General features: G+C 39.9%; 1 protein-coding gene across 8 annotated transcripts in view; it reads left to right on the top strand.

The window, feature by feature from the left end:
* Window positions 1-5,165: 5,165 nt before the first annotated feature.
* Window positions 5,166-24,112, top strand: part of LOC137860805 (IgGFc-binding protein-like) — a 72,750-nt gene continuing 53,803 nt past the window's right edge. For all 8 annotated transcript variants that reach the window (XM_068691451.1, XM_068691450.1, XM_068691446.1 and 5 more), the window contains exons 1-21: window positions 5,166-5,318; window positions 6,734-6,783; window positions 6,871-7,020; window positions 8,333-8,595; window positions 9,236-9,317; window positions 11,467-11,532; window positions 11,821-12,065; window positions 13,494-13,777; window positions 14,366-14,643; window positions 15,825-16,420; window positions 16,635-17,199; window positions 17,797-17,996; window positions 18,095-18,475; window positions 19,503-19,789; window positions 20,504-20,775; window positions 21,891-22,040; window positions 22,642-22,898; window positions 23,002-23,086; window positions 23,209-23,277; window positions 23,390-23,631; window positions 23,727-24,010. In XM_068691451.1, the coding sequence (XP_068547552.1) occupies window positions 5,251-5,318; window positions 6,734-6,783; window positions 6,871-7,020; window positions 8,333-8,595; window positions 9,236-9,317; window positions 11,467-11,532; window positions 11,821-12,065; window positions 13,494-13,777; window positions 14,366-14,643; window positions 15,825-16,420; window positions 16,635-17,199; window positions 17,797-17,996; window positions 18,095-18,475; window positions 19,503-19,789; window positions 20,504-20,775; window positions 21,891-22,040; window positions 22,642-22,898; window positions 23,002-23,086; window positions 23,209-23,277; window positions 23,390-23,631; window positions 23,727-24,010 (4,874 nt within the window). In that variant the 5' untranslated portion in view covers window positions 5,166-5,250. The remainder of the gene's footprint in view (window positions 5,319-6,733; window positions 6,784-6,870; window positions 7,021-8,332; window positions 8,596-9,235; window positions 9,318-11,466; window positions 11,533-11,820; window positions 12,066-13,493; window positions 13,778-14,365; window positions 14,644-15,824; window positions 16,421-16,634; window positions 17,200-17,796; window positions 17,997-18,094; window positions 18,476-19,502; window positions 19,790-20,503; window positions 20,776-21,890; window positions 22,041-22,641; window positions 22,899-23,001; window positions 23,087-23,208; window positions 23,278-23,389; window positions 23,632-23,726; window positions 24,011-24,112) is intronic.

The raw sequence follows: 24,112 nt of genomic DNA on the forward strand, positions 1-24,112 counted from the left end.
AAGGAAGGGGATGGAAAGCACAAAGCTGCACCAATTCCTTTTTGTGATATATATGAAAAATCAACCAAGGACAAACAGTTGCTTAAAATTGAGTTCAAGTAAGCCTTGCTAACACTGGAGTTCTGAGAATTGGAGGAACAATGCAGGCTTTGTCAGCTTCAGAGGAGTAAGTTCTGCTCACTACAGTGAGCAGAAAATTCAAACAAACTTCAGCATTCATTAAGCCAACCTGAGATTTCTGAATTTAGACACAGCTGCATCTGTAATACCAATTTCCTTATAGAAAAGGAGACAGGAGTCCCTTTAATTTACACTAGAATGAATTAGGCCCACCACCAACTTATAGTAGAAAATTGGAAGTGAAACAGTGCAAAAGCAGAATCAGACCCTTGCAGTAATCTAAACTCTTTCTCTCTGTAGGTAACTTAGTTTCACAAATGATATGATTCAAATAGAATGCACTACTCTACCTCTGAAAGAAACTACTGTTAGAGACTGGTCTTTGAACTCTCCACGTTTGTTACATATTATAGATCCAAATCAATAAATATACAATACATCAAATGATATATAGTTGTGAGGTCACTCAACTTCAGCAAGCCAGAGACAGCAGATTGGATTATCACTGAATAATAAAACATTTAAAAAAAAATCCCTACACAAAGAAGGCAGTGTTAAGAGAACAGTTTCCTTTTGCCAAAGATCTGCTCCCAAAATGTATGTTCAAAGGTATCCTTTATATCTCTTCAATATATATTAATCAACAGACTTGGGAAAACTTCTGGATTTTTATAAACTGGTTTACTAATCTCATAATTGCAAGTGTAGCACCATAAAATTAGAAATAAACTAGTTTTGCCTATGATGGTCTTTACTTTATACAAATACCCATTGGAATGCCAGCAAAAACACTGTCTCACGTTAAGAGGAAAAACGTTAAATTGTCCTCCTTGGTATGCTGGAAATTAAATACATTGTGAGTGTATTTCAATTCAAATATAAGAAAGACCTTAAAAGTTATAACTTACGTAATACATTTTCCATATGGTACACATTTGTAAGCACCTAATAAGCTCATGAATATTACCTTAAAAATGCATTTCTGTTAGGTTACAGTGTATGAGTACTGTTTGCACACAGGAGTTCTGTTCAGAGGCAATTGACAGCTGAGAATATTGACAAAAATCTGTTACCTTTTATTTCTGGTAGCTCTACACTCTTCAAAATGTAAAAAAGAGGATGAAATTTTAATTATTAAAAGTGCATCTATGCTCTAATAATGAGCATAATGATATTCAATTTCAGTATCATAGCAACTATCAGATCAAGAAGTGAGTTTAAATTTCTAAACTAAGCTTCTGACTGGAAAGCCAGCAATTAGAAAAACAACTTCATTTTCTTCTCTACAGAACAGAAGTACACTTTAGTCATCGAAGAAACATCCATTTATTTTCTAGCAACGGATTTTTTTTGTATGTACTTCCTTCTCAGCCTATCAAAAGTTGTTGCTCAATAGAGCAAAGGTGGGATTAATTGCACTGATGTGTAAGCTAAGTTTCCCTGATTATGGCTTTATGGGTCTTGATTGTTTGTTTCGTAACTCCCTAGTGGGGTTTTACCAAAGTGCTGACTTGGGGGTAACTCCAACCAGAGTCCAAGACAGAAGAAAACCAGAGGTCTGTCAATGCCTTCTCAGATGCAACGTCAATAAAAGCAAAGCAGAGCCCAGAGGGCACTGGGAGTTCCAGAAACTGTGACAGAGGTCTTGCGTGTTGCAGAAACTGATTCACTCTTTTGTTAGGAGAGAGGAGGAACTTACTTATTGCCTGAATAGAAATAAAACATGAAATTATAGGAACATCCTTTTACTCACACTAATTGTATCAATTTAACTAAAATTGATGCAGAGACCCAATGCAGTTAAATTTGTACAAAGCCCAATGAGATACATTTCTATTGCCTGAAAATCAGATAAAGATGTTTAATTTATATGCACAAGTTTACTGAGCCATATATATTCCAAATTAAGAGAATATGTGCAGGGTTCTGCTATTTGAAACCCACAATTTTGTTAATCTAATTAAAATTTCTTCTAACTATAGCCTCAGAAAGAGTAGACCCTAGAATATGCCTGTACTGCAAGTGCATTTCAATGGGATAACCAGGACTTCATATCAGAAAGTAACATCTCTGCTTTGTACTATGTAGCAGTCTCCTTGTCACTATGAGGGTCAACTAGCCTAAACTTGTTAGCTTAGGGGAAAGGATTTTGTGTAATTTTCCAATGAGGATGAACACTTTAGTGTTCAACATCACAGGCTGAACATAAACAACACAGTAAAATGCAATTGCTATTCATCAGAGAACATCAGGACTCAAGAAAAATAAAAAGGAATAACCAGGTTTAGATATCTGTGGACAGTAGGTATGCTGGAATAAATATGCAGCAAAAGCTGAACTAGACAGCACCATCTAGAATTAATCAACAGTTGAGTTTTTTTAACATTTTTACTGTTTGATTTTTCTTGCTTGGGACTTTTTTTTTTTTTTTTTTTTTTTTTTTGTGTGTGTGTGTGTGTGTTTATTGTGCTGTTCCTTTGCTGGAGTATCACGCTGTATCTGTCTCCTCTGGAATGTAGCTTCATTCTGCAAACATTAAAAGACACACTCTTAAAGAGTGTGTCCCTTCCTGACCACCAGCTAGAAATAAAGTTGTATGCATTATATTTCAGTATATTTTTGTCCTTTTGAGGATATTGCAGCTCACACTGTTCATTGAAAAGCCCTACTACTTGCCTCTTCTGCAGATTTTGTGTTGGAAATCTGTTTGTGCCTAAAGATGTGCCTGTCAACAGACAGAATGGAGGAAAATTTTTAATGTGGGCTGGAAATTTGGGAGATATTTGATGTTTGGTTTCAAAAAGAAATATAGCAGTATAGAGCATTAGGAAGCCAGTCATAGGGATTAGCTGCTAGGTATGTGTCAATTGCAACCTTGATTTAAGGCAGAATTAAAATACAACTTCTTTGTAAGATTTTCTGCAAATGCCATGCCTTGGAAAGAATTTTAGCTTCACTGTATTAGAAACGAAGAACTGCTGTTCTTCTTCAGGTTGCTGCGCAGTCCAGACCAGTATTTTTGTATAAATGGTTGCATCTCCCAGATTCTTTTCAGGGATACAAAACATGCCGATGGAGAAGAGAGACATCAGCCCTACAAGGTGATCAGCTTAGCTCTCAGGACTGCAAAATACTATCACAGCCCAATGGAATCAAATGGCAAGTCCTTTCCTTTTCATATTCTCCATGTGTAAAAGAGGATATTAATATTTGTCCCACCCTGAAAAGCCATCAGTACTCCAGTTTGTCATTCACAGAGTACCTAAGCTGGCATCAGACAGAAGTGGCAAGGTGATGGAAAAGGCCACGCACCATGGCTGGGAGCAGCCTGTTTTGACAGCAGTGTTCATGGTACCGCAGTGCCCCACATTTGCAGTGGGTGAGGAGGGCTCAAAAACATTGTATCATTGAGGTGTAAGGATTTACAAGATGCTGATTTCTTTCCAAAGTGGGCAGTATCTCCTGTCCACGGAAGACTTGTGTGTCTGCTTGCAGATGGACTCACATCATGTTAGAATCATGCACAGCAGCATCAGATTCATGAATGAGGAATTTGTAAACCATCTGCAGAAGGAAGGCATCAGCATACATGGAGGGTCCCTTCTACTCATTATACACTAGGGACACCCATTGCCCAGTTACCACTTGCTGGACAAACATCTCAGCAGCCCTGCTGCTAATGCAGTGTGTTCAATGCAAATTTTATCTGAAGGTCACTTATATTCCACTCCTTGCACTGAGGTCTTCTCAGCTGAACTGGAAAATTGTGGCCAATGGTTTTATGCAGGGAATAAGTCTCCTCTGTCTCTAAATGACAGAAGTGCAGTTCCTTATGTACTGATTGGCAAAAATGCACATATTTTCTAAGGAAACGATTTTCATTGGAGAGGGAGGCTTACCAGTTAAGTAAACATCAGCTGCACCTATCAGCTGACTTTTTGATGAGCTTGTGGGGGGCATGAGCTTGTACCAGAATACAGCCCCAGGAAAGGGAAATTAACTTCAAATATATTTATGTTCCTGCTCAGCCTCCTCTGTTTCTTCCTTTTTCTCCTGTTTCTGTAAACAGCCTCCTCAGTTATTCCTTAATGACAAGTGAAAATATTTTGTGCTGAGTAAGGGGAAAGGGAGTTGAAGAAATCCCAGACATTTAAATAGTGAAACCTTAATGACTTCAATCCCAAGATTTACAATCACAAATGAAAAGTGGTTATAGCTAAGAGGCCACTCTTCCAGAAATCCCTACTGCCAGAGCCACCTACCTTTAGATAAAAATAATAATAATAACAACAAAAAGCTGTGGTCTGGGTTTTCCAGGCAATGCAAAGTAACATTGTATATGCTCTGATTTTCCTTTGATTCTCATCACTAATAAAATCTAGGTGACATAGAAGATGTAGCTTCCTTCAAGCTATTTCTTTACAGACTCTAATGCACGGGATGAAGAGCAGTGAAGGCCCAAGTGGCAGAGGGAATGATCAAACTGCTTTTTCTCTGCCTCCAACTAACCGAGATTTTATTCACAAAGCTCAGAAAATTATCTTTAATTTTTCAGCAGGGCAATACGCTGGCAATAATATTTCAGCAATTTCATGAATTTTGCCAATGACAATCTGACTGTTCTGAGTAAATTAAAAGCTTGTGGTCTGCTGCGCTGTATGTTAGCTTCAGAGAGGGAGAAAATACAGTGAATACAAGAAACCCTGCTTACACTAGCAATAAAAGCTGGGCAGAAGTTTTAAACTTAAGAAAGTTGTCTTGCTATCAATATATATATATAAACAAAACTATAAAAATACAACCTTTAAAGTTAATTTTAAAGTTTTAAATATACAAAAGCAGCAATAAAATATTCCCAAATCAAAACAGTTTCTCCAATAGGCAACGAAGGGTGTCAAAACAACTCACACAGAATAGGAGCTTTTCATTAATATGTGCTTTCCTTGAGGAAGATAATCTGGGGAGCCCAGATGATACAGGATTGGTCAGAATTTTACAGTCACCTCCGCCCTGTGGTCAATATATTCTTCCGTTTCACGGTTGGTCGTCCTCATTTCCCTCTTGCTGAGGACAGCTGGTGGATTATTATGTAGACTGTACCACACAGAAGACTTAACTCTGTCTTCTAGTATGGGGACGCTCTGGCACTTACAATGCACTCTAATTTTATTTTGTCTTTCAGTGCTGAATACCACAGGGTAAGTAGCACAATGCTGAATGCACCTTAGTTCAGGAAGCTTAGCTACTGTTAATGATAAATATCTTTTCTTCACCTTTTAAACATGGAATGTTGTACAATTACACTGTATAATTTTTAAAAAGAGGAAATAATTGATATTTTTTTTTCCTAATTCTGCACTGGCTGCTATCTGAGAGAAATTTGTAACACAAATTTCTAATGGCACATCTGAAGAGGAGAGATCTTGACAAAATATCTGCAGCAGTTATCAAATGTTTGACTCTAAAAGTTTATCTACAGTAGCCTTTGTCTTAGTACTTGCCTGATGTGTAACAGTTTAAATAGAACTGGATGGAGACTAAATGGCAACTTGCCACAGCTTTCCCTTTCTTGTAGAGGAGGAAATCCAAGAAGGAAAACAGAAAAAATTCCTACTTTATCTCTTTTCACACCTCTTTCCTTATCGAGCTTTAGCTCAATCTGTTTTCTAATTGCTTGGTGGATTTCATTGATGAACTAGCTATAGTTTGTGTGATATTTAGTCCTAAGATCCCTAGTTTATCTGAATCTCTCTGCTTAGATTTTGATGGGCTGTGGGGACATTCACTGTGATGGATTTGCTTAAGGACAGATTTTCTATACTGTGTCAAGTACAAGAAGGGTAATTGGGGTGGAGGGCACCATGCAGGCTGGAACTGGACCCTGCCTCCTGATGCTGTGGACCACCATCAGAACATGTCAAGAGCTGCTTTGTAGCCTTGCAGTCCTGGAAATCCCTTTCCTATAAAAAAAACTCCCAAATAAAAGAACCATCTATGCTGTGATCTGTGATGGGATTTTGGTATCGTGTCAGTTCATCTCTGCAGTATTTTGTAGCACCATAAAGACTATACATTTATATCTGCTCCTTGCCCTGCAGCATTTTCAGGGTAAGTTAGAAGAAGAACTGAATGAGATGACAGGTTGTGGTCATAAGAGATTTGCTGTGGTTAAAGGAAATAGCCTTCCAAGAAATAACATAGTTATACAGTACACCAGTTTATTGGCATTTACACACACTGTTTTGCAAGAGTGGGGATGACAATGCCATGAGCAAGTTCATTATGAGTTTTTTTTTGTTATCCTGGTATTTTCTGAGCATAGTTGCATCTAGCCATCCCTTCTATAGATCCCCGTACCTAGAGCTGGTCTCCTTTCAATTCAAAGGGATACAGAGTAGAGGATACTTCTACACTCAGATAAGGTGAACATATCCCACCTTTTACTCACTCTCAGAACTTTTCCTGAAGGAGTAAGGGCAAATGGGAAGAGACGGAGTCAGATGTGGATGAGGTCCTGGGTCTGGGCAGTAATTCAGTAAGAACACCTAAAAACATACCTTGTTCCTGACATCCTTTCTTAAACTGTTTCATTGTGTGTTTTTTTTCTTGGCAGGCTCAGACAAAGACCAACTGGCGGCTTGAGAACATGGGATCCTGAAACAGGTAACTGCTTGTTCTTAGTGCTATTGATGTCCAAGGCTGGTTTTGAATATATTATATCCTTTCCTTACTTTAATGCGTGTGTTTCAGCTTACCTCACCAGATGTGATTTTAATAACAATTCAAGACCGTTTTGTGACTGGACCCAACCTTGCAATGTGAACCAGGGAGTGTGGATACGAACCAAGCATGACACTCCAACTGATGGAACGGGTCCTGATGGAGACTATCCTGATGGAAGTAAGTGCTTGTTTGTGGTACTGTTAATTTCCTTTTGAAGACTGCCTATCTTCTTCTTTCTATTTTATGAAGAGATTCGTGAAATCCTTTGAAATGTGTCAATTTGGTTGACACATGTCTTTGGCTTTTCACCATGCTCAGTCACAGGTAAATGAAACTAAGTTGTACCATCACGGGCTGGAAATCTGCACTGGTAAGTGCAGTAGAAGAAAGCAGAAGAATGTTAGTTACACCATGCTTAAGACCTCACAGAGAAGGCAATGACATGCAACAGATCATTGTTCATGAGAAATTTTGTGGGCAAGTTACAGTGATACCTGCTAATGACAATAAATGTAATGACTGCAGTACTGACACTAGGTAATTTTCATGATAGCAAAGTTTTACAAGATCATGTCGGAAATTAAAGAATGCCTTTAAAAGGCTTGTACTCAGCTACATGTGATTGAAAATCTGAGGTCTAAAGTGCTCATGTCATCAAAAGAGTGCTTAGCATGGCTCCACCTCTATCTGTGTGAACCATTATCCTTGTACCAGCAGTTCTATTTATAGGAAATCAGTCTGCAGTGATATTTTTTTCTGTAATTATCCCAAGATTGGAATGGTCACCTTCTATCAGACTCAGTTAGTAAGCATTACTTAGTTAGATTAGATTAGAACAGTATCAGTTTGGATTTTCAGTAAGGAATTTATACATTTTTAGTATTTTGTTGAAAGAAGAAGTGAAATACTTTAAACAGAGATTCACACAACTAGATAATAATGTCTTCTTTTTTTTTTTTTTTTTCCAATTGGCACAGACCATATAACTCCAAGTGTTACTTAAATTTTCTTACCATTAATAAAGTCCTAAAACCTTTTAGTGAGTATTAGATAATTTTTTTTGTGGAGAAATACTCTACAATGTAGAAATGGTCTTTTTTCATTCCTTTCCACAGTCAGATGGGAGAGACTTGACTAACTGCATTGAGGAAATGTAGCTTTGATCTTAGTACAGGGAAGTGATGACAAGCAAAACCGTCACTGAGGCACTTTATCTGGATGTGCTGTCTCTTGAAAGATGTTTAAATTTTGTTCATGATGCCAAAATAACTGTTTGTGTGAGATAAATTTTATTTGCTTTCTAATTTACACTCCACTTTAGATAGCTATAGAATGCTAACTATTGCAACGTAAATTACAAATCCCTTCTACTTTGCTTCTTTGTTAATGTTGATGCACTTGAATTCTTCCAGAGTTGTACTTTGGTTTTAAGTTACACCTAACAAGTTACAAAGATTCAGCCTTATTTTTATTTTTTTTCACTCTGCAGAAGGCTATTTCATCTACCAAGAAGCAAGTAATCTGATCCCATTTGACACTAACAGACTTGAGAGCCCAGATGTTGTGGTTTCTGGAGAAATATGCATAGACTTCTGGTACTATATGTTTGGGTCAGAAGAACTGAATGAGTTGAGAGTGATTATCCAAGACAGCACAGGGGAGTCTGTGGCATGGAGTCGGAAGGGAAACCAGAGTTCCTCTTGGAATTATGGTGCTGTCACTCATACTTTTTCAACACAAAGAAGGATAAAGGTAATATATTTTCAGAATAAAATTTTTGTGCAGTGTCAGCATTAATGTTTGTTCTCCCTTTCCAAGCTGTAAAAGATTGTATATGTAACCTAGAAAATATAACCAAGAATTTATTGTTTTATGTTTTGTAAGTAAAATACCCAAATGCTCTGTGCCAACGAACCGAGAAGAAACAAACAACCCCGAGTTTTATTAGTGTTTTTAGCTAATGGATAAACTATATTTTCTTTTCTCTCTCTTTCCTTTCTTCCTACCCTCCCTTCTTCCCTCATTTCATCATGATGACAAGGACTTTAGGTGCCTTACTTAAGTGCAGGTTTTTCCGTTGCAAACTTAGGTTTAAACTGTGGGATGCTGCCTACGTTCAAGTCCTCTATAGAATCCAGAAAACTAATTTTAATAAGTCATTTATCAATCAATAAAATAAAAAAAACAGAGTGCAGTGTTTCATCAAGTCCCTACCTTGCTACAGAATATATATTCTAGACTTCCGAGGAAAGCTAGGAAAACTGTTCCACCCTCAGTTCACCTGATGTCCTTAGAGATAGACCAGACAGAATATTTTGAAAACAGGTTGAGGGAAATTCTGTCATATTTGTCTGAGTAATTGTTGCAATGATTCCCTTTACATCCTGGCTAGGTCATTTTTGAGGCTGTCCGAGGACTGACAGAGTATGGGGATACAGCACTGGACAATGTGAGAGTAAGAGATGGATCCTGTGGTAAGTTTTATATTTGTGCCTTAGCATACACTCCTTCCTCATCTCTGTTTAAGCTGCTGACCATTATTCAATTCCATATACAATATCAAAACTCCTTGTAATTCCAAACCACAAAAGAAATGGTAAAAGCTTTACAGCTCACTTCATTTAAATGTTACCTGTTCTGGTGTAGATTCTTCCCAAATCTTTCCTCACCACCTTGAATGTAGAGAATAAGCTATCTCTGCAAATGTGATCATTTTCACAAGGTTCAACAAACTTTAAGTTTGAAGTCCATCTTTAAACCCAGTCAAGGATATGAACATTGGTCATGAATTACAGATTAAATGATCTAATCAACATTTTACAGCAAATCTCTGTTCATATGAGCTCAGCAAATAAACAGAACTTTCATATGCAGCACAAATAAATAAATAAGTAATGGTGACTCAATAATGCTGAATTGCAATACCATTTCTGTCTATGAATCAGCAGTTTGAACTCGATTCCTGATCCTGTAACAAAACAGCCAAGACTTGCACAAACTGTGAATGACTTGGGTTCAGAAATGAATTACTGTTTCATCCCATCTGTACTGTTATGCATGCAAAACTTATAAAATGTGAATTCTACAAGGAACCTGCTGAATATGGTATAGAAAACGTCACTAGGTATAAATAGGTCTCTGTGAAACACTACTCATATAATGATGATAAAATGGTTCAAATTACACTAGGCAGGATTTTTGGAGGGTGAAGAGTTCCATTCGTGTTCACACCCTCAGAACACGTAATTTTCTTTAAAATTCTGTGCATAATACTTGGGGCTCTTTTGGAGAGCCAGCTGTTCATTTTTTCCGGACTCATTACCACACAATTCAGCCACTGGATGGTGCACTAAATGTAATTCCGAGAGGCGAGAGAAGTGCTCCTCCCTCTGTTCAACTGTGTGGCTACTAATATGATCAGTTCAGTGAGTTATTAGGCCTTGTTAAAAAAAAAAAATTAAAAATAAATAAAAATAAAAAATAAAAAAATCCTCCCAACTTTTTGCTTCTAGAAGAATGCTCGATGGAATAAACATTTTAATCAGACTCATAAAAATCTAAATATATGTCCATTTATCACATGAAAAATTAGTTTTCAAGGCAATTTTAACAATCATTCTTTGGGTTATATGTTCGATACTCATATTGTCACTTGCAGAACTTCTTCACCTTACATCTCGAGAGACAATCTTAGAAAGAGGTTTTCTTCTGTTCTGTTTCTCAGCTCTACAACAAAGTTAACTTAAAGCTTGAGAGTAAAAAAAGAACAAAAATAAATTTTTGTGCTGCACATGCAAAATGTTCAGCTGTGCCAGAGTAGGGAACTGGATGTGCAGAAGTGGGCATAAAAGAAGGAAGTGTGCAAGAAGCCAGTGGATGCAAAGCAGTTGATCCCATTTTGCAAGCAGTTTATTAAAATGTGTTTTCAGCTTTGAAGTTAGAAATCATCAAGTGAATAGGATCATTTTATACAGAGCTTTATCAGTATATACTGAACATCAGTTTATGTGAAGTCTATTGTCTTTTTCTAAATTATAAGTATCCTGCAAAACTCCCCACTTCCAGCTTAATCATATGGTGAGCACAAAAAAGTATGTAGTTGCTGTATCATAATTTACAAATCTCTACCTTGTCCTCTTATGACTTTTCTATGCTATAACTAGACTTGTTTTCTATACTATAACTAAATTTTTTATAAATAATGCTATTAGTAATGTCAATAATAAGGTTGGATGGGGCTTTTGGCAACCTGATCTGGTGGAAGGTGTACCTGCCCATGGCAGAGATGTTGGAATTAGATGATCCTTAAGGGTCCCTTCCAACCTCAACCATTCTATGATTTCATGAAACATGCATCCAATTGTAAATACACTTACAGTTCCAGAGAAGCATGCAGGGACAAGCTCAGTCACTGTCACCAACCTAACAGTCAGATGAGCTCCTAAGAGCTCAAAGGACCTACATGTACTCAGTTTTAAATATAGGCCATTCCACTCACTTCAGTGAAAATCTTCTAAATTTAAGCTGGTGAAGAGTAAGTTGAAATTCATGTACATTGGTTAGTATGTAGTGTTTATGGAGTAATGTTATAACTCATTGTTACCTTATCTTCTCTATTGACAGATGCAGTTTCCACCCCTGTACCACCAACACCTACGCCAACAGAACCTACGCCATCTCCACTGACAGGTAATTTTATCCAGTCACATATGCTAGTCAAGGCATTTTAGAAAGGCATTTCTACCAGTGCTACTTAAATGCTTTAGTTAATTTCTCTGTGTGTTTCTGAGTTAATTTCTCTATGTGTGTTTCTATGGCATTGCTGTATGAATCTATTTTTTTCTGTTTCTGTCCTTCCATATATAATCTATAAAATGGGGGTGACTGTGTGTTCCCACTGCACAATGCAGGTATGAGGTGGCCTTTCTGGATGCACCAATATGTTGATGAGAACATATTCCTTTTTCCCATCTCCAGAAGCAATTTGTAGCATACATGGGGATCCTCATTATTACACATTTGACAAGCAGCGTCATGACTTCATGGGCACCTGCACCTACACCCTGTCCAAGCTGTGTGAGAGCAACAGCTCACTGCCCTACTTCAACGTGGAAGCGGCCAATGAGCACAGGGGAAGCAACACGCGCGTGTCCTACGTCCAGTACGTGGATGTCGATGTGTATGGCTACAGGATCAATCTGGGTAAAAACAGAGTTGTTAAGGTAAGGCTGAACGACACTATCACCAGTAATTCAAGAAATTGTAGTGCAATGACTACAAACATACAGTGATATTTAGGGGGCAGTCAAATACTTAGGACTAGTAGTACTATAGAGTCCTTAAAGTAAACATTGGGATTTCGGAATTGAAAGCACAGGTTAAAATGTTGTGCTATGTTGCTAGGAGGCAGGACCAAAACTGATGCTCCAGATAGTTTTGGTGGGCTAACCTACCTTTCAAGCTTCCCCCCACTCCCAAATTTATTCTGCAGCAGGAAATAAAAAGGCCCTTCATTAACTGAGGCTGAGCTGGTGGTTATTTTCCAGGCCTATACAGTGGCCTATAAAGCTGCATGCTTGTCTGTGATTTCTGTTTATTCCACATAACCGCTAGCTTCACCTAATATCTGGCACTTGCCATAAAACAGGGCCAGATGAGAGTCCCAGAGAATATCTGATGACTCTCCTCATGCCGAATGTATCATTTGGCCAGCTATTGTATTTTAAGACTTCTTTTTGGCACACTTCCATGAAGGGTGAAGGTAGCAGATACATGTTTGATTCAAAACCCACAATAAATTAATAACTCACCTTATTTGATTAACACCTTTCTTATTAAAAATAATAATAATAATAAAATTGCAGTGATCTATGTGAGATGAGGTAAAGGTTTAAATATACACAGTGACCTTTCCCATGTGATCTTAGAAGCACAGTGAATTTTATATCCACATTTCTCCAACAGTTCCTCTTTTATATCTTTCCGTTGTATTTACATTTTTCATTATGTATGTTCCTAAGTAAACTAAAATTTCTTATGTATATAATAAGAACAAATGTTCAAAGTAAATGTTAATTTTATTAAATTTAAAAAAAAAAAAAAGAAAATGAAAACTTTATACAAGCATGTGTTTTCTGTTGTTTGGCATCTCATGTGTGAAAATTAAGAAGAAAGAGAAAAAAAAAAAAAAGAAAAGAAAAAAGCTTTTTCAAAATTTGTCCAGATTTGTCCAGTCTGAGACTTCATTCTAGCTACATCTTTTAAATCTTATGCCATGTTCTTTGTTCATGCTCATGTTGTTTTATCCAAAATTAAAAGGTCTGCCATCAGTTACTCCTGAAAGACCCTGCTAAGTTTTGGACTTTTTTCAGCTGGGTCTGATTCACCAATCTTGCTTTGACCACAGCTGGGACCTCGAAGCTAAGTATTTGCATCGCTAGGTCTTAAGGCCTTAGATCGTTTGCCCATATACAGCATTCATGTTACATAAGACTTCAAAAAACAATAACACTATGGTCTGAGTTTTTAATGCTTGTACAGGCTCACTATGCAAATCCTATGCTCAGTATAGAAACATAGTCTAAGAGGATCACCATTAGAAATACTTCTTTTAAAGTGATTTTAAGGATTGCCTTTCTCTGTCCCTGCAGGTTGATGGAGTCATTCAGGTGCTCCCTCTGACCTTGGTGCACCCTGTCAGTGTTTCCTTAAGCGGGCAGTATGTTGTGGTTACCACTGACTTTGGGCTGAATGTCAAGTTTGATGGAGATCACAGAGCAGAAATCACTCTTCCCAGTACCTATATGTCAAAAGTCTGTGGAATATGTGGAAACTATAATGGGAACAAAACAGATGACTTTCTTAACCCAGATGGAGAGATGGAAACAAACTCGGCCAGCCTTGGAAACAGTTGGCAAGTTTATAATGACTCAAGGTAGGACTCCAATCAGAATGTTTGGCCTTAGCTATTGGTTATGCAATGAGCAGTATTTTATGCAACTGTTGAATGTAGCCCAAAAATGTCAGGAACAAGGAATAAAATATATTCTTGTCAGTGAAGTTCCTTCACATATCTGGGTAAACTTTCCTAGCAAATTTTCCTAGCAAATTCAACAGTGTTTAAAAAGAGAAAGTTTGAATATAACACCTGCAGATACTCACTAGAATTTCAGTTAGTGTTATAGTATATTAATGCTAATACTTAAAGATCCTGTTTGAACTCTTCTGAGATACTTAACAATTTATTTTATAATTACACAGTATGTTATTTAATGACGACAGATATTTAACTTTGAATGCTTTTATTTTTTGTTTGCTCTTCCTAGGTGTCTGCCATGTCTAAAGCTTGTTTAAAATTAAAATAATAATAATAATAATGAATTAATGTAGGTTTTTGGTTTTTTTTTGAAATGTTGAGCTAGCCTCCCTGAAGTTTTGTTAGGTGCAATTTGAAAAGCATCTTGGATGCAATTGCATGCAAAGTTTGCCAGTAAATTTTTACACATCATTTTTTCCACACCAGGTGCTTGCCAGATGATGGCCATACCCCAAATTGCACTGATGATGAAAAACATATCATCCAAAGCAATGACTACTGTGGTCTGGTCACTGATCCCAGTGGTCCATTCCAGAACTGCCATTCAGTTGTTGATCCACAGAGTTATTTCGATGCCTGCCAATATGATCTCTGTGAGTTTCATTTGAACGATGCGGCCCTTTGTCAAAACCTGCAGGCTTATGCGGATGTGTGCCAAGCAGCAGGAGTCCAGCTACAACCATGGAGAAATGCAACCTTCTGCCGTATGTATCAAAGACTACTGGAAATTACCATTTGTCAGAAGGATATAGTTAGGACTGCCTGAGGAGAGATCATTTTAAGATTGAAAAATTCCAGTAACACTGTGAATCTCAACTGATTAAGATAAAGATTTCAGGATTATGTGTAGTCCTCAATCTGAGTCCTTTAGGAAGCCTTTAATGAAACTACTTAAGCTGTTTCTGGATGAAAGGAAAAAAAAAAACACTTTCTAGTCCATCTTCAAATAGAGTTGAGGTCTTTTCCTTTGAAATCATATAGTGTCCCTATGTTTTTGTTTAGGAGTATTAAGTATGTCAGGGACATTTGACTTAGAGGATTTTTTGCTTTCTGGGGAAGTTGTAGCTAATTTAAGTGTCTTTGAGAAAAACAAAACAAAACAGCAACAACAACAAAGCAACAACTTGTTTTGCAAATGCTTAGTTGACATACGAGAGTTTCACCGACTCTACTTGCAGAGACACTAAGCTATCTTCTGCCATTCCCCAGAAAGTCAGCTGTGTCAGATTTAATTAATGGGAGAATGGACAGAGAATGTAATTCTGTGATCTCTGTCTGCTTAGGAAAGTAGGCTAAAATAGAGCAAGGTTATGTCATTAAAAACTGAACCGCAACATGTAAGTATGCAGAAACTGGAAAAAGATTCTTCAAGAAATGTTAATTCTGACATATTCTCACTTGAAAACCTCATGTTTAAAACCCCTAATTAGCATTTTTTTTATATGTCATGTGTCTAACAAGATCTAAAAATAGAATACAGCACTTGTACATCCTGATTATTTAACAGACATTTAAAACACTGAGGAAATTAAAATATATATATATATAAATCAAGAAGCTACAAGACTAGAATAAAAGACCAGACCAATCTAGCACATATCAAGGACAAATAGAATGAGTGATATACTCAGCCCATGCAAGTGACCAAAGAAAACACCTACAAAAGTAAGAGGTCTCCTAAGAAATTTTCACCGTAAGATATTAAAAAGCTCAAAGCTCAAACTAAATTAGAGGGTGTTTAAACAGGAAACACATGCATTAGATTGCCAGACAAATCCAGGATGTCCTCAAATATTTCAGAACAAAATAGAATATGTAATTAAACAACAACAATATTTCAATAATTAAAAGATAAACCTGTGTATTACTATTTTTTATTATACAGCACTAGCCTGTCCAGCCAACAGTCACTACGAGCCCTGTGCTGCAGCCTGCCCTGCCACCTGTGTTGACCCATTAGCACCGTATAAATGCAGCCTGCCGTGCATGGAGGGTTGTGTGTGCGACAGCGGGTACCTGCTCTACAACGACCGATGTGTGCCCAGCCAGCAGTGCGGGTGCTGGCACAATGGGCAGCACTACCCGGTGGGCTCGGAGTTCTGGACGGACAACAGCTGCTCCACAAAGTGCACGTGTCCCACGCGGGGAGGCAAAGTCCAGTGCTCCAGCGCCTCATGCCCTGCGGGCCAATACTGTGGTGTGCAGAATGGGAAACCCGAGTGCCTTGAACACACATATGGCATCTGCAACGTCCACGGTGACCCTCACTACGTTACCTTTGACAAGGTGACGCACGACTTCATGGGGAACTGCACCTACACCCTGGCCAAAGTGTGCTCCAACAGCTCCGTGCCCTACTTCAATGTTGAGGCAAAGAACGAGCATCGTGGCAACCCCCGAGTGTCGTACGTGCGCGAAGTCCTGGTCGAGGTGTACGGAGAGCGCATTGCAATAGTCAAGCAGGAGAGGAGCCAAGTGCTGGTAAGGAGCTGGGCTGGCTCAAGCGCGGTGTGTGTGCGAGGCAGGGCTGGCTTTTCTTGGCAGGGTCTTCCCTCTTCTCTGCTAAATGGGTCCCCAGAGTGCAGCAGATGTATGGCTGCGCAGCTGCAGGGGTGTCTGTGCGAGCGGGGCTCGTGGTCCTGAGGGGCCGAGGGCCCCAGAGAGACCACGGTCCATTGCGGTGCGTCTGCCCTAGGTGAACGGTGTGCGCCGGACCTTGCCGGTGAGTGCAGCAGGAGGAGCCATCAGAGTGAGCACAAGCGGCCGCTACATCGTCCTGGAGACGGACTTCAACCTCAGAGTGTCCTACGACGCCGACCACTCGGTGGAGGTGAGGGTGCCCACCACCTACTCCAACCTGACCTGCGGCATGTGCGGGAACTTCAACAGCCGGCGAGAGGACGACTACATGATGCCTGACGGGCAGCAAGCCACAGACTCCAATGCATTGGGGGAGAGCTGGAAGGTGCCCGACGGTGACCCCTCTTGCGGTGTGCCCCCTCCCCTGGAACCCTGCAGTGCGGAAGAGGAGAAGCTCTACCAATCGGAGCAGTTCTGTGGCATACTGACTGCCAGCCCAGGCTTTTTTGAGAGCTGCCATGCCGTGATCAACCCCCAGAGCTACTTTGACACCTGCTCCTACGACCTTTGTGCCCTGAGTGGCAGCCAGGAGGTCCTGTGTGGTGCCCTGGAGGCCTATGCTGACGCGTGCCAGGCAGCCGGCGTGACTCTTCTCCCCTGGAGGAATGCCACCTTCTGCCGTGAGTTTCTCTACAGAGCTGAATCTTTGAATAGTTCCCTTGCTGTCTCAGGAGGCTGCTTTCAGGCGCTAGCACTCAGTTTAGAGATCTTAAATTCTTCACATATTCCCCCATGAAATATGAGCAGATAAGGTTCTACAAAATATATTTCATTAATTTTTACTGCCAGAAATATGAGGAGAACTCCATCCTATCCCAAGAATCTATGTCAAATAACTAGCAGCAGGTCACTGATAACGTGGAATCACATGTGAGATTTGTAGGTTGTTTTGCCTTTAACTGTTTTGTTCCTTTCCAGTGTACATTTAATGACTTCCACAGTTCACATACCACCTAAGTAGTAGACCTCACGTAGAAAGCATTAGTATTCATTTGGATTTGAAGTTGCTAAACATCAAGGACATATGTTAACATTCAAGCCTTTTTCTTGTAGAGTATTTTTCGTTTTTTGCTTTCTGATTTCAAAATAAGAAAGAAATTTTATTCTCCAATGCAGTTTCTGATAAATTACTGTCACTAGTTCAAAATAATCCCATTTTGCATCCTAGCTTTATGTGAGCTGTGATCATCAATGAAGAGCCTTTTACTGTTTTTCAGCTGTTGCCTGTCCTCCTAATAGCCATTATAACCCATGCACCAGTGCTTGTCCTGCAACCTGCACTGACCCTCTTGCATCAAAGAACTGCAGCAAACCTTGTGTAGAGGGATGTGAATGCAACAATGGCTTTGTCATCAGCGGGGGACAGTGTGTGTCCATGAACAACTGTGGCTGTCTTCTCAATGACAAATATTATGAGGTTTGTTCTAGCACATAGTTATGGAGCTTTTTTTTCACAGTTCATCATTAATTCTTAACTTTTTAAAAATTTTATTATTATTTTGTCATTTCTAACAGAAAGGAGAAGTTTTTTGGCAAACAGACTGTGCAGGCCAATGTGTATGTACTGGAAGTGGGACTATAGTTTGTGATTCCAACACATGCAAAGCAAGCGAAGTTTGCAAGGTGCAGAATGGACTACTAGGATGTTATCCATTGAACCCCAGCACCTGCCACATTTTTGGGGATCCACATTATGTAACCTTTGATGGGAGACTGTACCATTTCCAAGGAGACTGCAATTATACAGTTGTTGAGACATGCACAAATTCATCTGAACAGTTTTCAGTGACAACCAGAAATAAACATAGAGGAAACCCAAACTGGACAGCCTTGGACTCAGTTGCTGTCACACTGAAAAATCTTCATATTGTTGTGAGGAGAAATAAAGAGACCTATGTAAGTGTTCTACTTTAAGCACAATCTATCATATCTGTGCACTGCATTTTTCCAACCAGAACTGAATCAGGTTTCTCTACTTCATTCACCTTCAAGACTACATATGCTAGAAGGCACATAAATATTTTTTTTGAAGAGTCAGAAATCAGCATAGTGTCATTATGCATTATGTCCAGTCAAATCATGTCTGCATTAGGTTTTAGGAAAAACATCTCCAACTGTAACTTCATCCTTAAATAGAAAGCTTTTGCTGAACTAAATCTCAGTCTGGATTTTGCTGTTCTGGTCTTTAAATCAGAAGTAGTATTTTTGCTATATGCTCTCAGACCTGTACATACCACAGATAGCTTTAAATTAACTTGTCCAAGTATTGCTATGCGTGTAGCTGTGACAATACAGTGCTCAACTTGTGCTATAAACCCATATTCATGGAATCATAGAACAGCTTGGGTTGGAAGGGGCCTTAAAGATCACCCAGTCCCAACCCCCCTGAAATAGGCAGGGATGCCACCCACTAGATTAGATTCCCCAGGGCCTTGCCCAGCCTGGTCTTGAGCAACTCCAGGGATGGAGCATCCACAACCTCTCTGGGCAACCTGTTCAAGTGCCTCACCACTCTCTGAGTGAAGAATTTCCTCCTAACATCTAATATAAATCTCCCTCTTTCAGTTTAAAACCACTCTCTCTTGTCCTATCATTATCTTCCTGAGCAAAAAGTGACTCTCCATCTTTTTATAAGCCCACTTTAAGTATTGAAAAGCTGCAGTGAGTCCTCCCTGGAGCCTTTTCTTCTTCAGGCTGAATAAACCCATCTCTCTCAGCCTTTCTTCATAAAAGAATATTCAATATATGAGATAAGTATATAGCTGATTAGTCCCTGATCAGCTTCATTTTTTTGGTCTATCTTGCTCCTTAGAATAAGGCTGACTTGCTGAAGAAAGCTATGGGATTAGCAGTATAGAGACCTCTCCTTTGTTACTTGGAGCTTTATTGACTCACCTGTTTGTGTGGGCTTTGTTTTCTTTAGGTGGATGGATTTCAGGTTTCTCTTCCTGTGGATTTGAAGCATGGAGCAACAGTAGCTGTAAAAGGACATTATGTAGTCATTGATACCTCTCTAGGGATCCAGGTGAAGTTTGATGGCGACCAGGAGCTTTTTATTCAGGTTGATGAAAGTCTCAAAGGACAGCTGTGTGGTCTGTGTGGGACATTCAATGACAACCAGCTGGATGATTTTCTTAAACCAGACAATGTCCTAGAACAGGATCCAAATAAATTTGGTGACAGCTGGCTAGTGAAGGATGACAACTGGATGTAAGTATCCAATAATATTAAAGGAAACAGCAAAATACCTGAAACATAGAGCTTCTACTTAAGAGATTAACACACATAATATGCATTCCATAAAAACCCTTTTTTGATATTACTTGTTGGCTAGAATTTTCACCTTTGAAAAATTCCACATCTCAGTAGAAAGCACTTTATTTTTAAAACTACTCTTCAATGGTTTTCAATATGAACTTTGTACATTTTATTTGAAATTGGGCTCCTTTTTTTGCACGTTAACTTTATTTCTTCTTGATTCTCTATGCTAAAATATCTTCGTTATATCATCCAACTATAAGAAAGCTAAATATATGCCTCAGATTCTCCTCCTAACATAATTATACATTGATTAAGATAAGCACTGTCTATTAATGCTTTCATACACCAATTAGCTACCTTACTATCCACAATAGTGAATTGAAATTATATTCCTTGTGTTAGATATCTGGTTGGCTGGTTTCTTTTGACTTCCTATGGATGGGTAGGCATACCTTAACAACTCACTACTGTACTCTTAATGGGGAATTGTGAGTCACATTGTAATATTTCTCACCTTTGGCTCTTAAAAACTAAAGATGAGAATACACAGCAGATCCACAGAATTCAGCATAGAGTTCTATTATTGTTGAGGTGTACCTTACAGTGTAGAACAAAATATAAATATGTATTATATAACCATGCTGCTGTTTATTTTTGATGCAGATGTAATCCAGTTGCAGTTGTGCCACCGACCTGTGACACAGAAAAAGAGAAAGAATATGAAGAAGTCTGTAAAATTATTTTGGAAAACAGTGGGCCTTTTGCAGTCTGTCATTGGTACATTCCACCACAACTGTACTTTGAGAGCTGTGTCTATGACCTGTGTGCCACAGAGGGGAATTCTGAACAATTTTGCAAAATTTTAGAGGCATATGCTGCTGCCTGTGAGCTTGGAGGTGTAAATCTGGGAGAATGGAGGGAAGGTACCATCTGTGGTAAGTCACAAGGCCATTTGGCCAATAGCAATGCAATTTAATCCTCATGTTACAAATATAAATGCAAATAACTAAGAAGCTGAGAAGAATTTCAGAGAAGGTGATTCAGGAAGACATAGAAAACTTTTGATTGCTCGGTGTCTTACAAAATCAAGCTTCTAGCCTATGCATTTAATGGTCTTCCAGTGTTCACTTTAAGCCACAATGTTTGAACATTTTTGACTTCAGAGAGTTATTCAGAACTGGGTCATGAAAGCCAACATATCTGGCAGTTAAGTGATGAGCCAGGGAAAATTAAACACTTCGTGTTTTCTTTCAAACCAACTTGTTATTTTTTCCAAACAGATCACCACTCTGGCTTTAATAAAATATTTTTTTTGTTTTTGAGAAATGTTAATACAACATTTACACCACTAGTCTACAGTTCCAGGTTTTAATAAAGCATGTCAAATAACTTTAGAAGTGTATAAACCAGAGCTTAAAATTAATAAGTGAAAATCCTGCAACTTGACTTGAGCTCCATTTAGCCTCCCACTCATTACACTATTAGGGCCTTATTATCTAGGCAGACTAGTTAACATAGAAGAAGGACTAGAGACATGAAACTGCTTCTACAACTACCAGAGGTGATCACCAGAAACAGAAAAAATGACAGCCTGTCTATGACATGAAAAGACATTCCATAACCTCTTTCAAATCTGAGGTAATATTTCTCATCACAATTTAGAAACTGTAAAAGAAATGTTAGGCCGTTCTCATAATGGTGTCTAGATTTCTACCCAAGCTGCACTTTGAGAGCCAGTTGTTGTGCCAAATAGGAGAGCTTTGAGCAATTTGCAGTGACCAAGGATTAAAACACAGTGTAAAAATAGAGGATATTAATGCATTATGATGATAATTAAGTAATGGACTTATAAAGAACAGATATTGTCAGATACATTTTGACATTTAATAATCAATGTTTCTGTATGGATTGCTTCTACTCACTCTGTTATATCATCTTCCAATCTTTAATGGACATGAGTGCATGAGATCTAGAAGGACATTATCAGAACAGTGAAAAGATTCCAGGCCTCATTGTGGAAACTGTTTTTTTCTATCTGCAACATGTACAGCTGCACCAACAGCCTGCAATATATCCTGCACGTTTGATGTTGACTTCTGTGGATGGGAACAGGCAGTTGATGACAACTTTGACTGGATAAGGAACAAGGGGCCAACACCCTCACCGAACACTGGCCCTTCCTATGACCACACAACAGGAGGTAGGAACAGCAACCAGTATCTGGCTGTGCTTCAGGTAGAGCAGTCTCTGAGAAGACTGCAAAGAGCCTCTTTTAATAGGAAATCCAGGCAACGTGTTTCCAGGTCTTTATCCAGAATCTTCTGCAGCAGTCATGAATTTGTCTTGGGATGAATGACCAGTGCAGCACATGGAAGAGTGTGTAACATGTTTGCATAGTTACCTGCAGATAGGCTTCAGGAAAGACATACCCAGGCTAAGATTGGATCACTTCAATGCCTGACCCATAATTTAGGATGCTAGCCTTCCCCTAGGGAGGAGGTGTAATCTGCTGGAAAACCATTTGGGGATAGGAAATTTAATGGTGGTGCTGGGTACAGGAAAACTATAATATTATAGACAGATTAAATGCCCATATCATAACATCACACGCTCACTGGCCAGTGATGTCTAGACTTCTATTCTGGATAGAAAAGCACTCCATTTAAAGTACCATGAAAACTATGTGCAGACTGCTCTCGCCATGCCTCCCAAGAAAATGCAGCTGCACACAAAATGTAAAAGAGGTATTTTGTGTAGCCCAGATGCAGCAATATGAGAACTTACAACTGTGCTATTTCCAGATGGCTATTACATATACCTGCAAGGAAGTGAGCATAACCGAGCTGATGTAGCTCGCTTGGCCAGTCCAATATGTGGTTCAGAAGGACCGCACTGCTTCCGCTTCTGGTATCACATGTACGGCGTGGCTGAAACAATGGCCCTGCGGGTGTACGTAACTCACAATGAAACATCAACACTGGAATGGAAAGAAGCTGGAAACAAAGGGGACAGATGGCATTTACAAGAGCTCACGGTGCACAGCAAAGGAAACATGCAGGTAAGGGCAGAGGCTCAAACTGCCATCTGAGACGGGGTGTGCTTTGAAATGGCACACAGTGTTTGTGGCTGGAGCTAATGCTGGAAACCATCCCTTCCCTTAGATTGTCCTCGAAGGCATGATAGGGGAAGATTTCCGCAGCGACGTGGCACTGGATGATCTGTCCATTGAAAAGGGATACTGCCCAGGTACCTCATCACCCGGCTTGGGAAAGGGCAGCTTGCTTGTCGTGGCAGTCAATGTAGTTTCTGCCTTGAAGAGGATCTGGTCAAGGGGGATTGATTGACATGTTCCATTGTGTCTCTCATAGGCGATATGCCTCCAACGCCTAGCACCAGCACACCAACACCTGGGACACCAACACCCTCACCAGGCTCAGGTGAGTGGAGCAGACGAGTCACGGGGCTGCAGCGTTCGGTCAGGGTGGGCTGTGGAGAGGAGGCGGCAGGAGGTGCATCACTGAACGTTTCCTCTGGTCCTTCCTCTGTCAGGGACCTGTGTGGTGGAAGGAGACCCTCACTACCACACCTTTGACAATCAAATACACCACTTCATGGGCACCTGCACCTACACCCTGTCCAAGCTGTGTGAGAGCAACAGCTCGCTGCCCTACTTCAACGTGGAAGCGGCCAATGAGCACAGGGGAGGCAACACGCGCGTGTCCTACGTCCAGTACGTGGATGTCGATGTGTATGGCCAGCGCATAAGGCTGGGGAAGGGCGGCGTGGTGACGGTAAGCGCAGGGGGGAGCAACGTCGGGGCTGTGTCAGGACAGAGAGCCGCGCCAAACGGGTTGCTCCAACCCTCTCTTGGTTGGTGTCCTTGCAGGTCAACGGAGTGGCAGAGGTGCTGCCCTGCACCCCGTCGGCAGGCGTGCAGGTCTCGTCCAGCGGCTTCTACACTGTGGTCACGACAGACTTTGGCTTGAGAGTGAAGTTTGACGGGAACCATCTGGTGGAGGTGACGCTTCCGAGCACCTTTGGGCAGAAGGTTTGTGGCATGTGTGGGAACTACAACGGGATGGCAGCAGACGACTTCCTGAACCCGGACGGGGTGCTGGAGCCAGACTCCACCAGCCTGGGTAACAGCTGGCAGGTGTCCAACGACAGCAGGTGCGTGTGGCCCCCGCGTAGGTGCGGGGACGTGTCGCGCGAGGGGAGGAGGCGGCACCAGAAGAAGCCCACAGCTAACCCAGGGGCCCTTCTCCCTGCCTT

The sequence above is a fragment of the Anas acuta genome, chromosome 9 (assembly GCF_963932015.1).
Source record: "Anas acuta chromosome 9, bAnaAcu1.1, whole genome shotgun sequence".
NCBI lineage: Eukaryota > Metazoa > Chordata > Aves > Anseriformes > Anatidae > Anas > Anas acuta.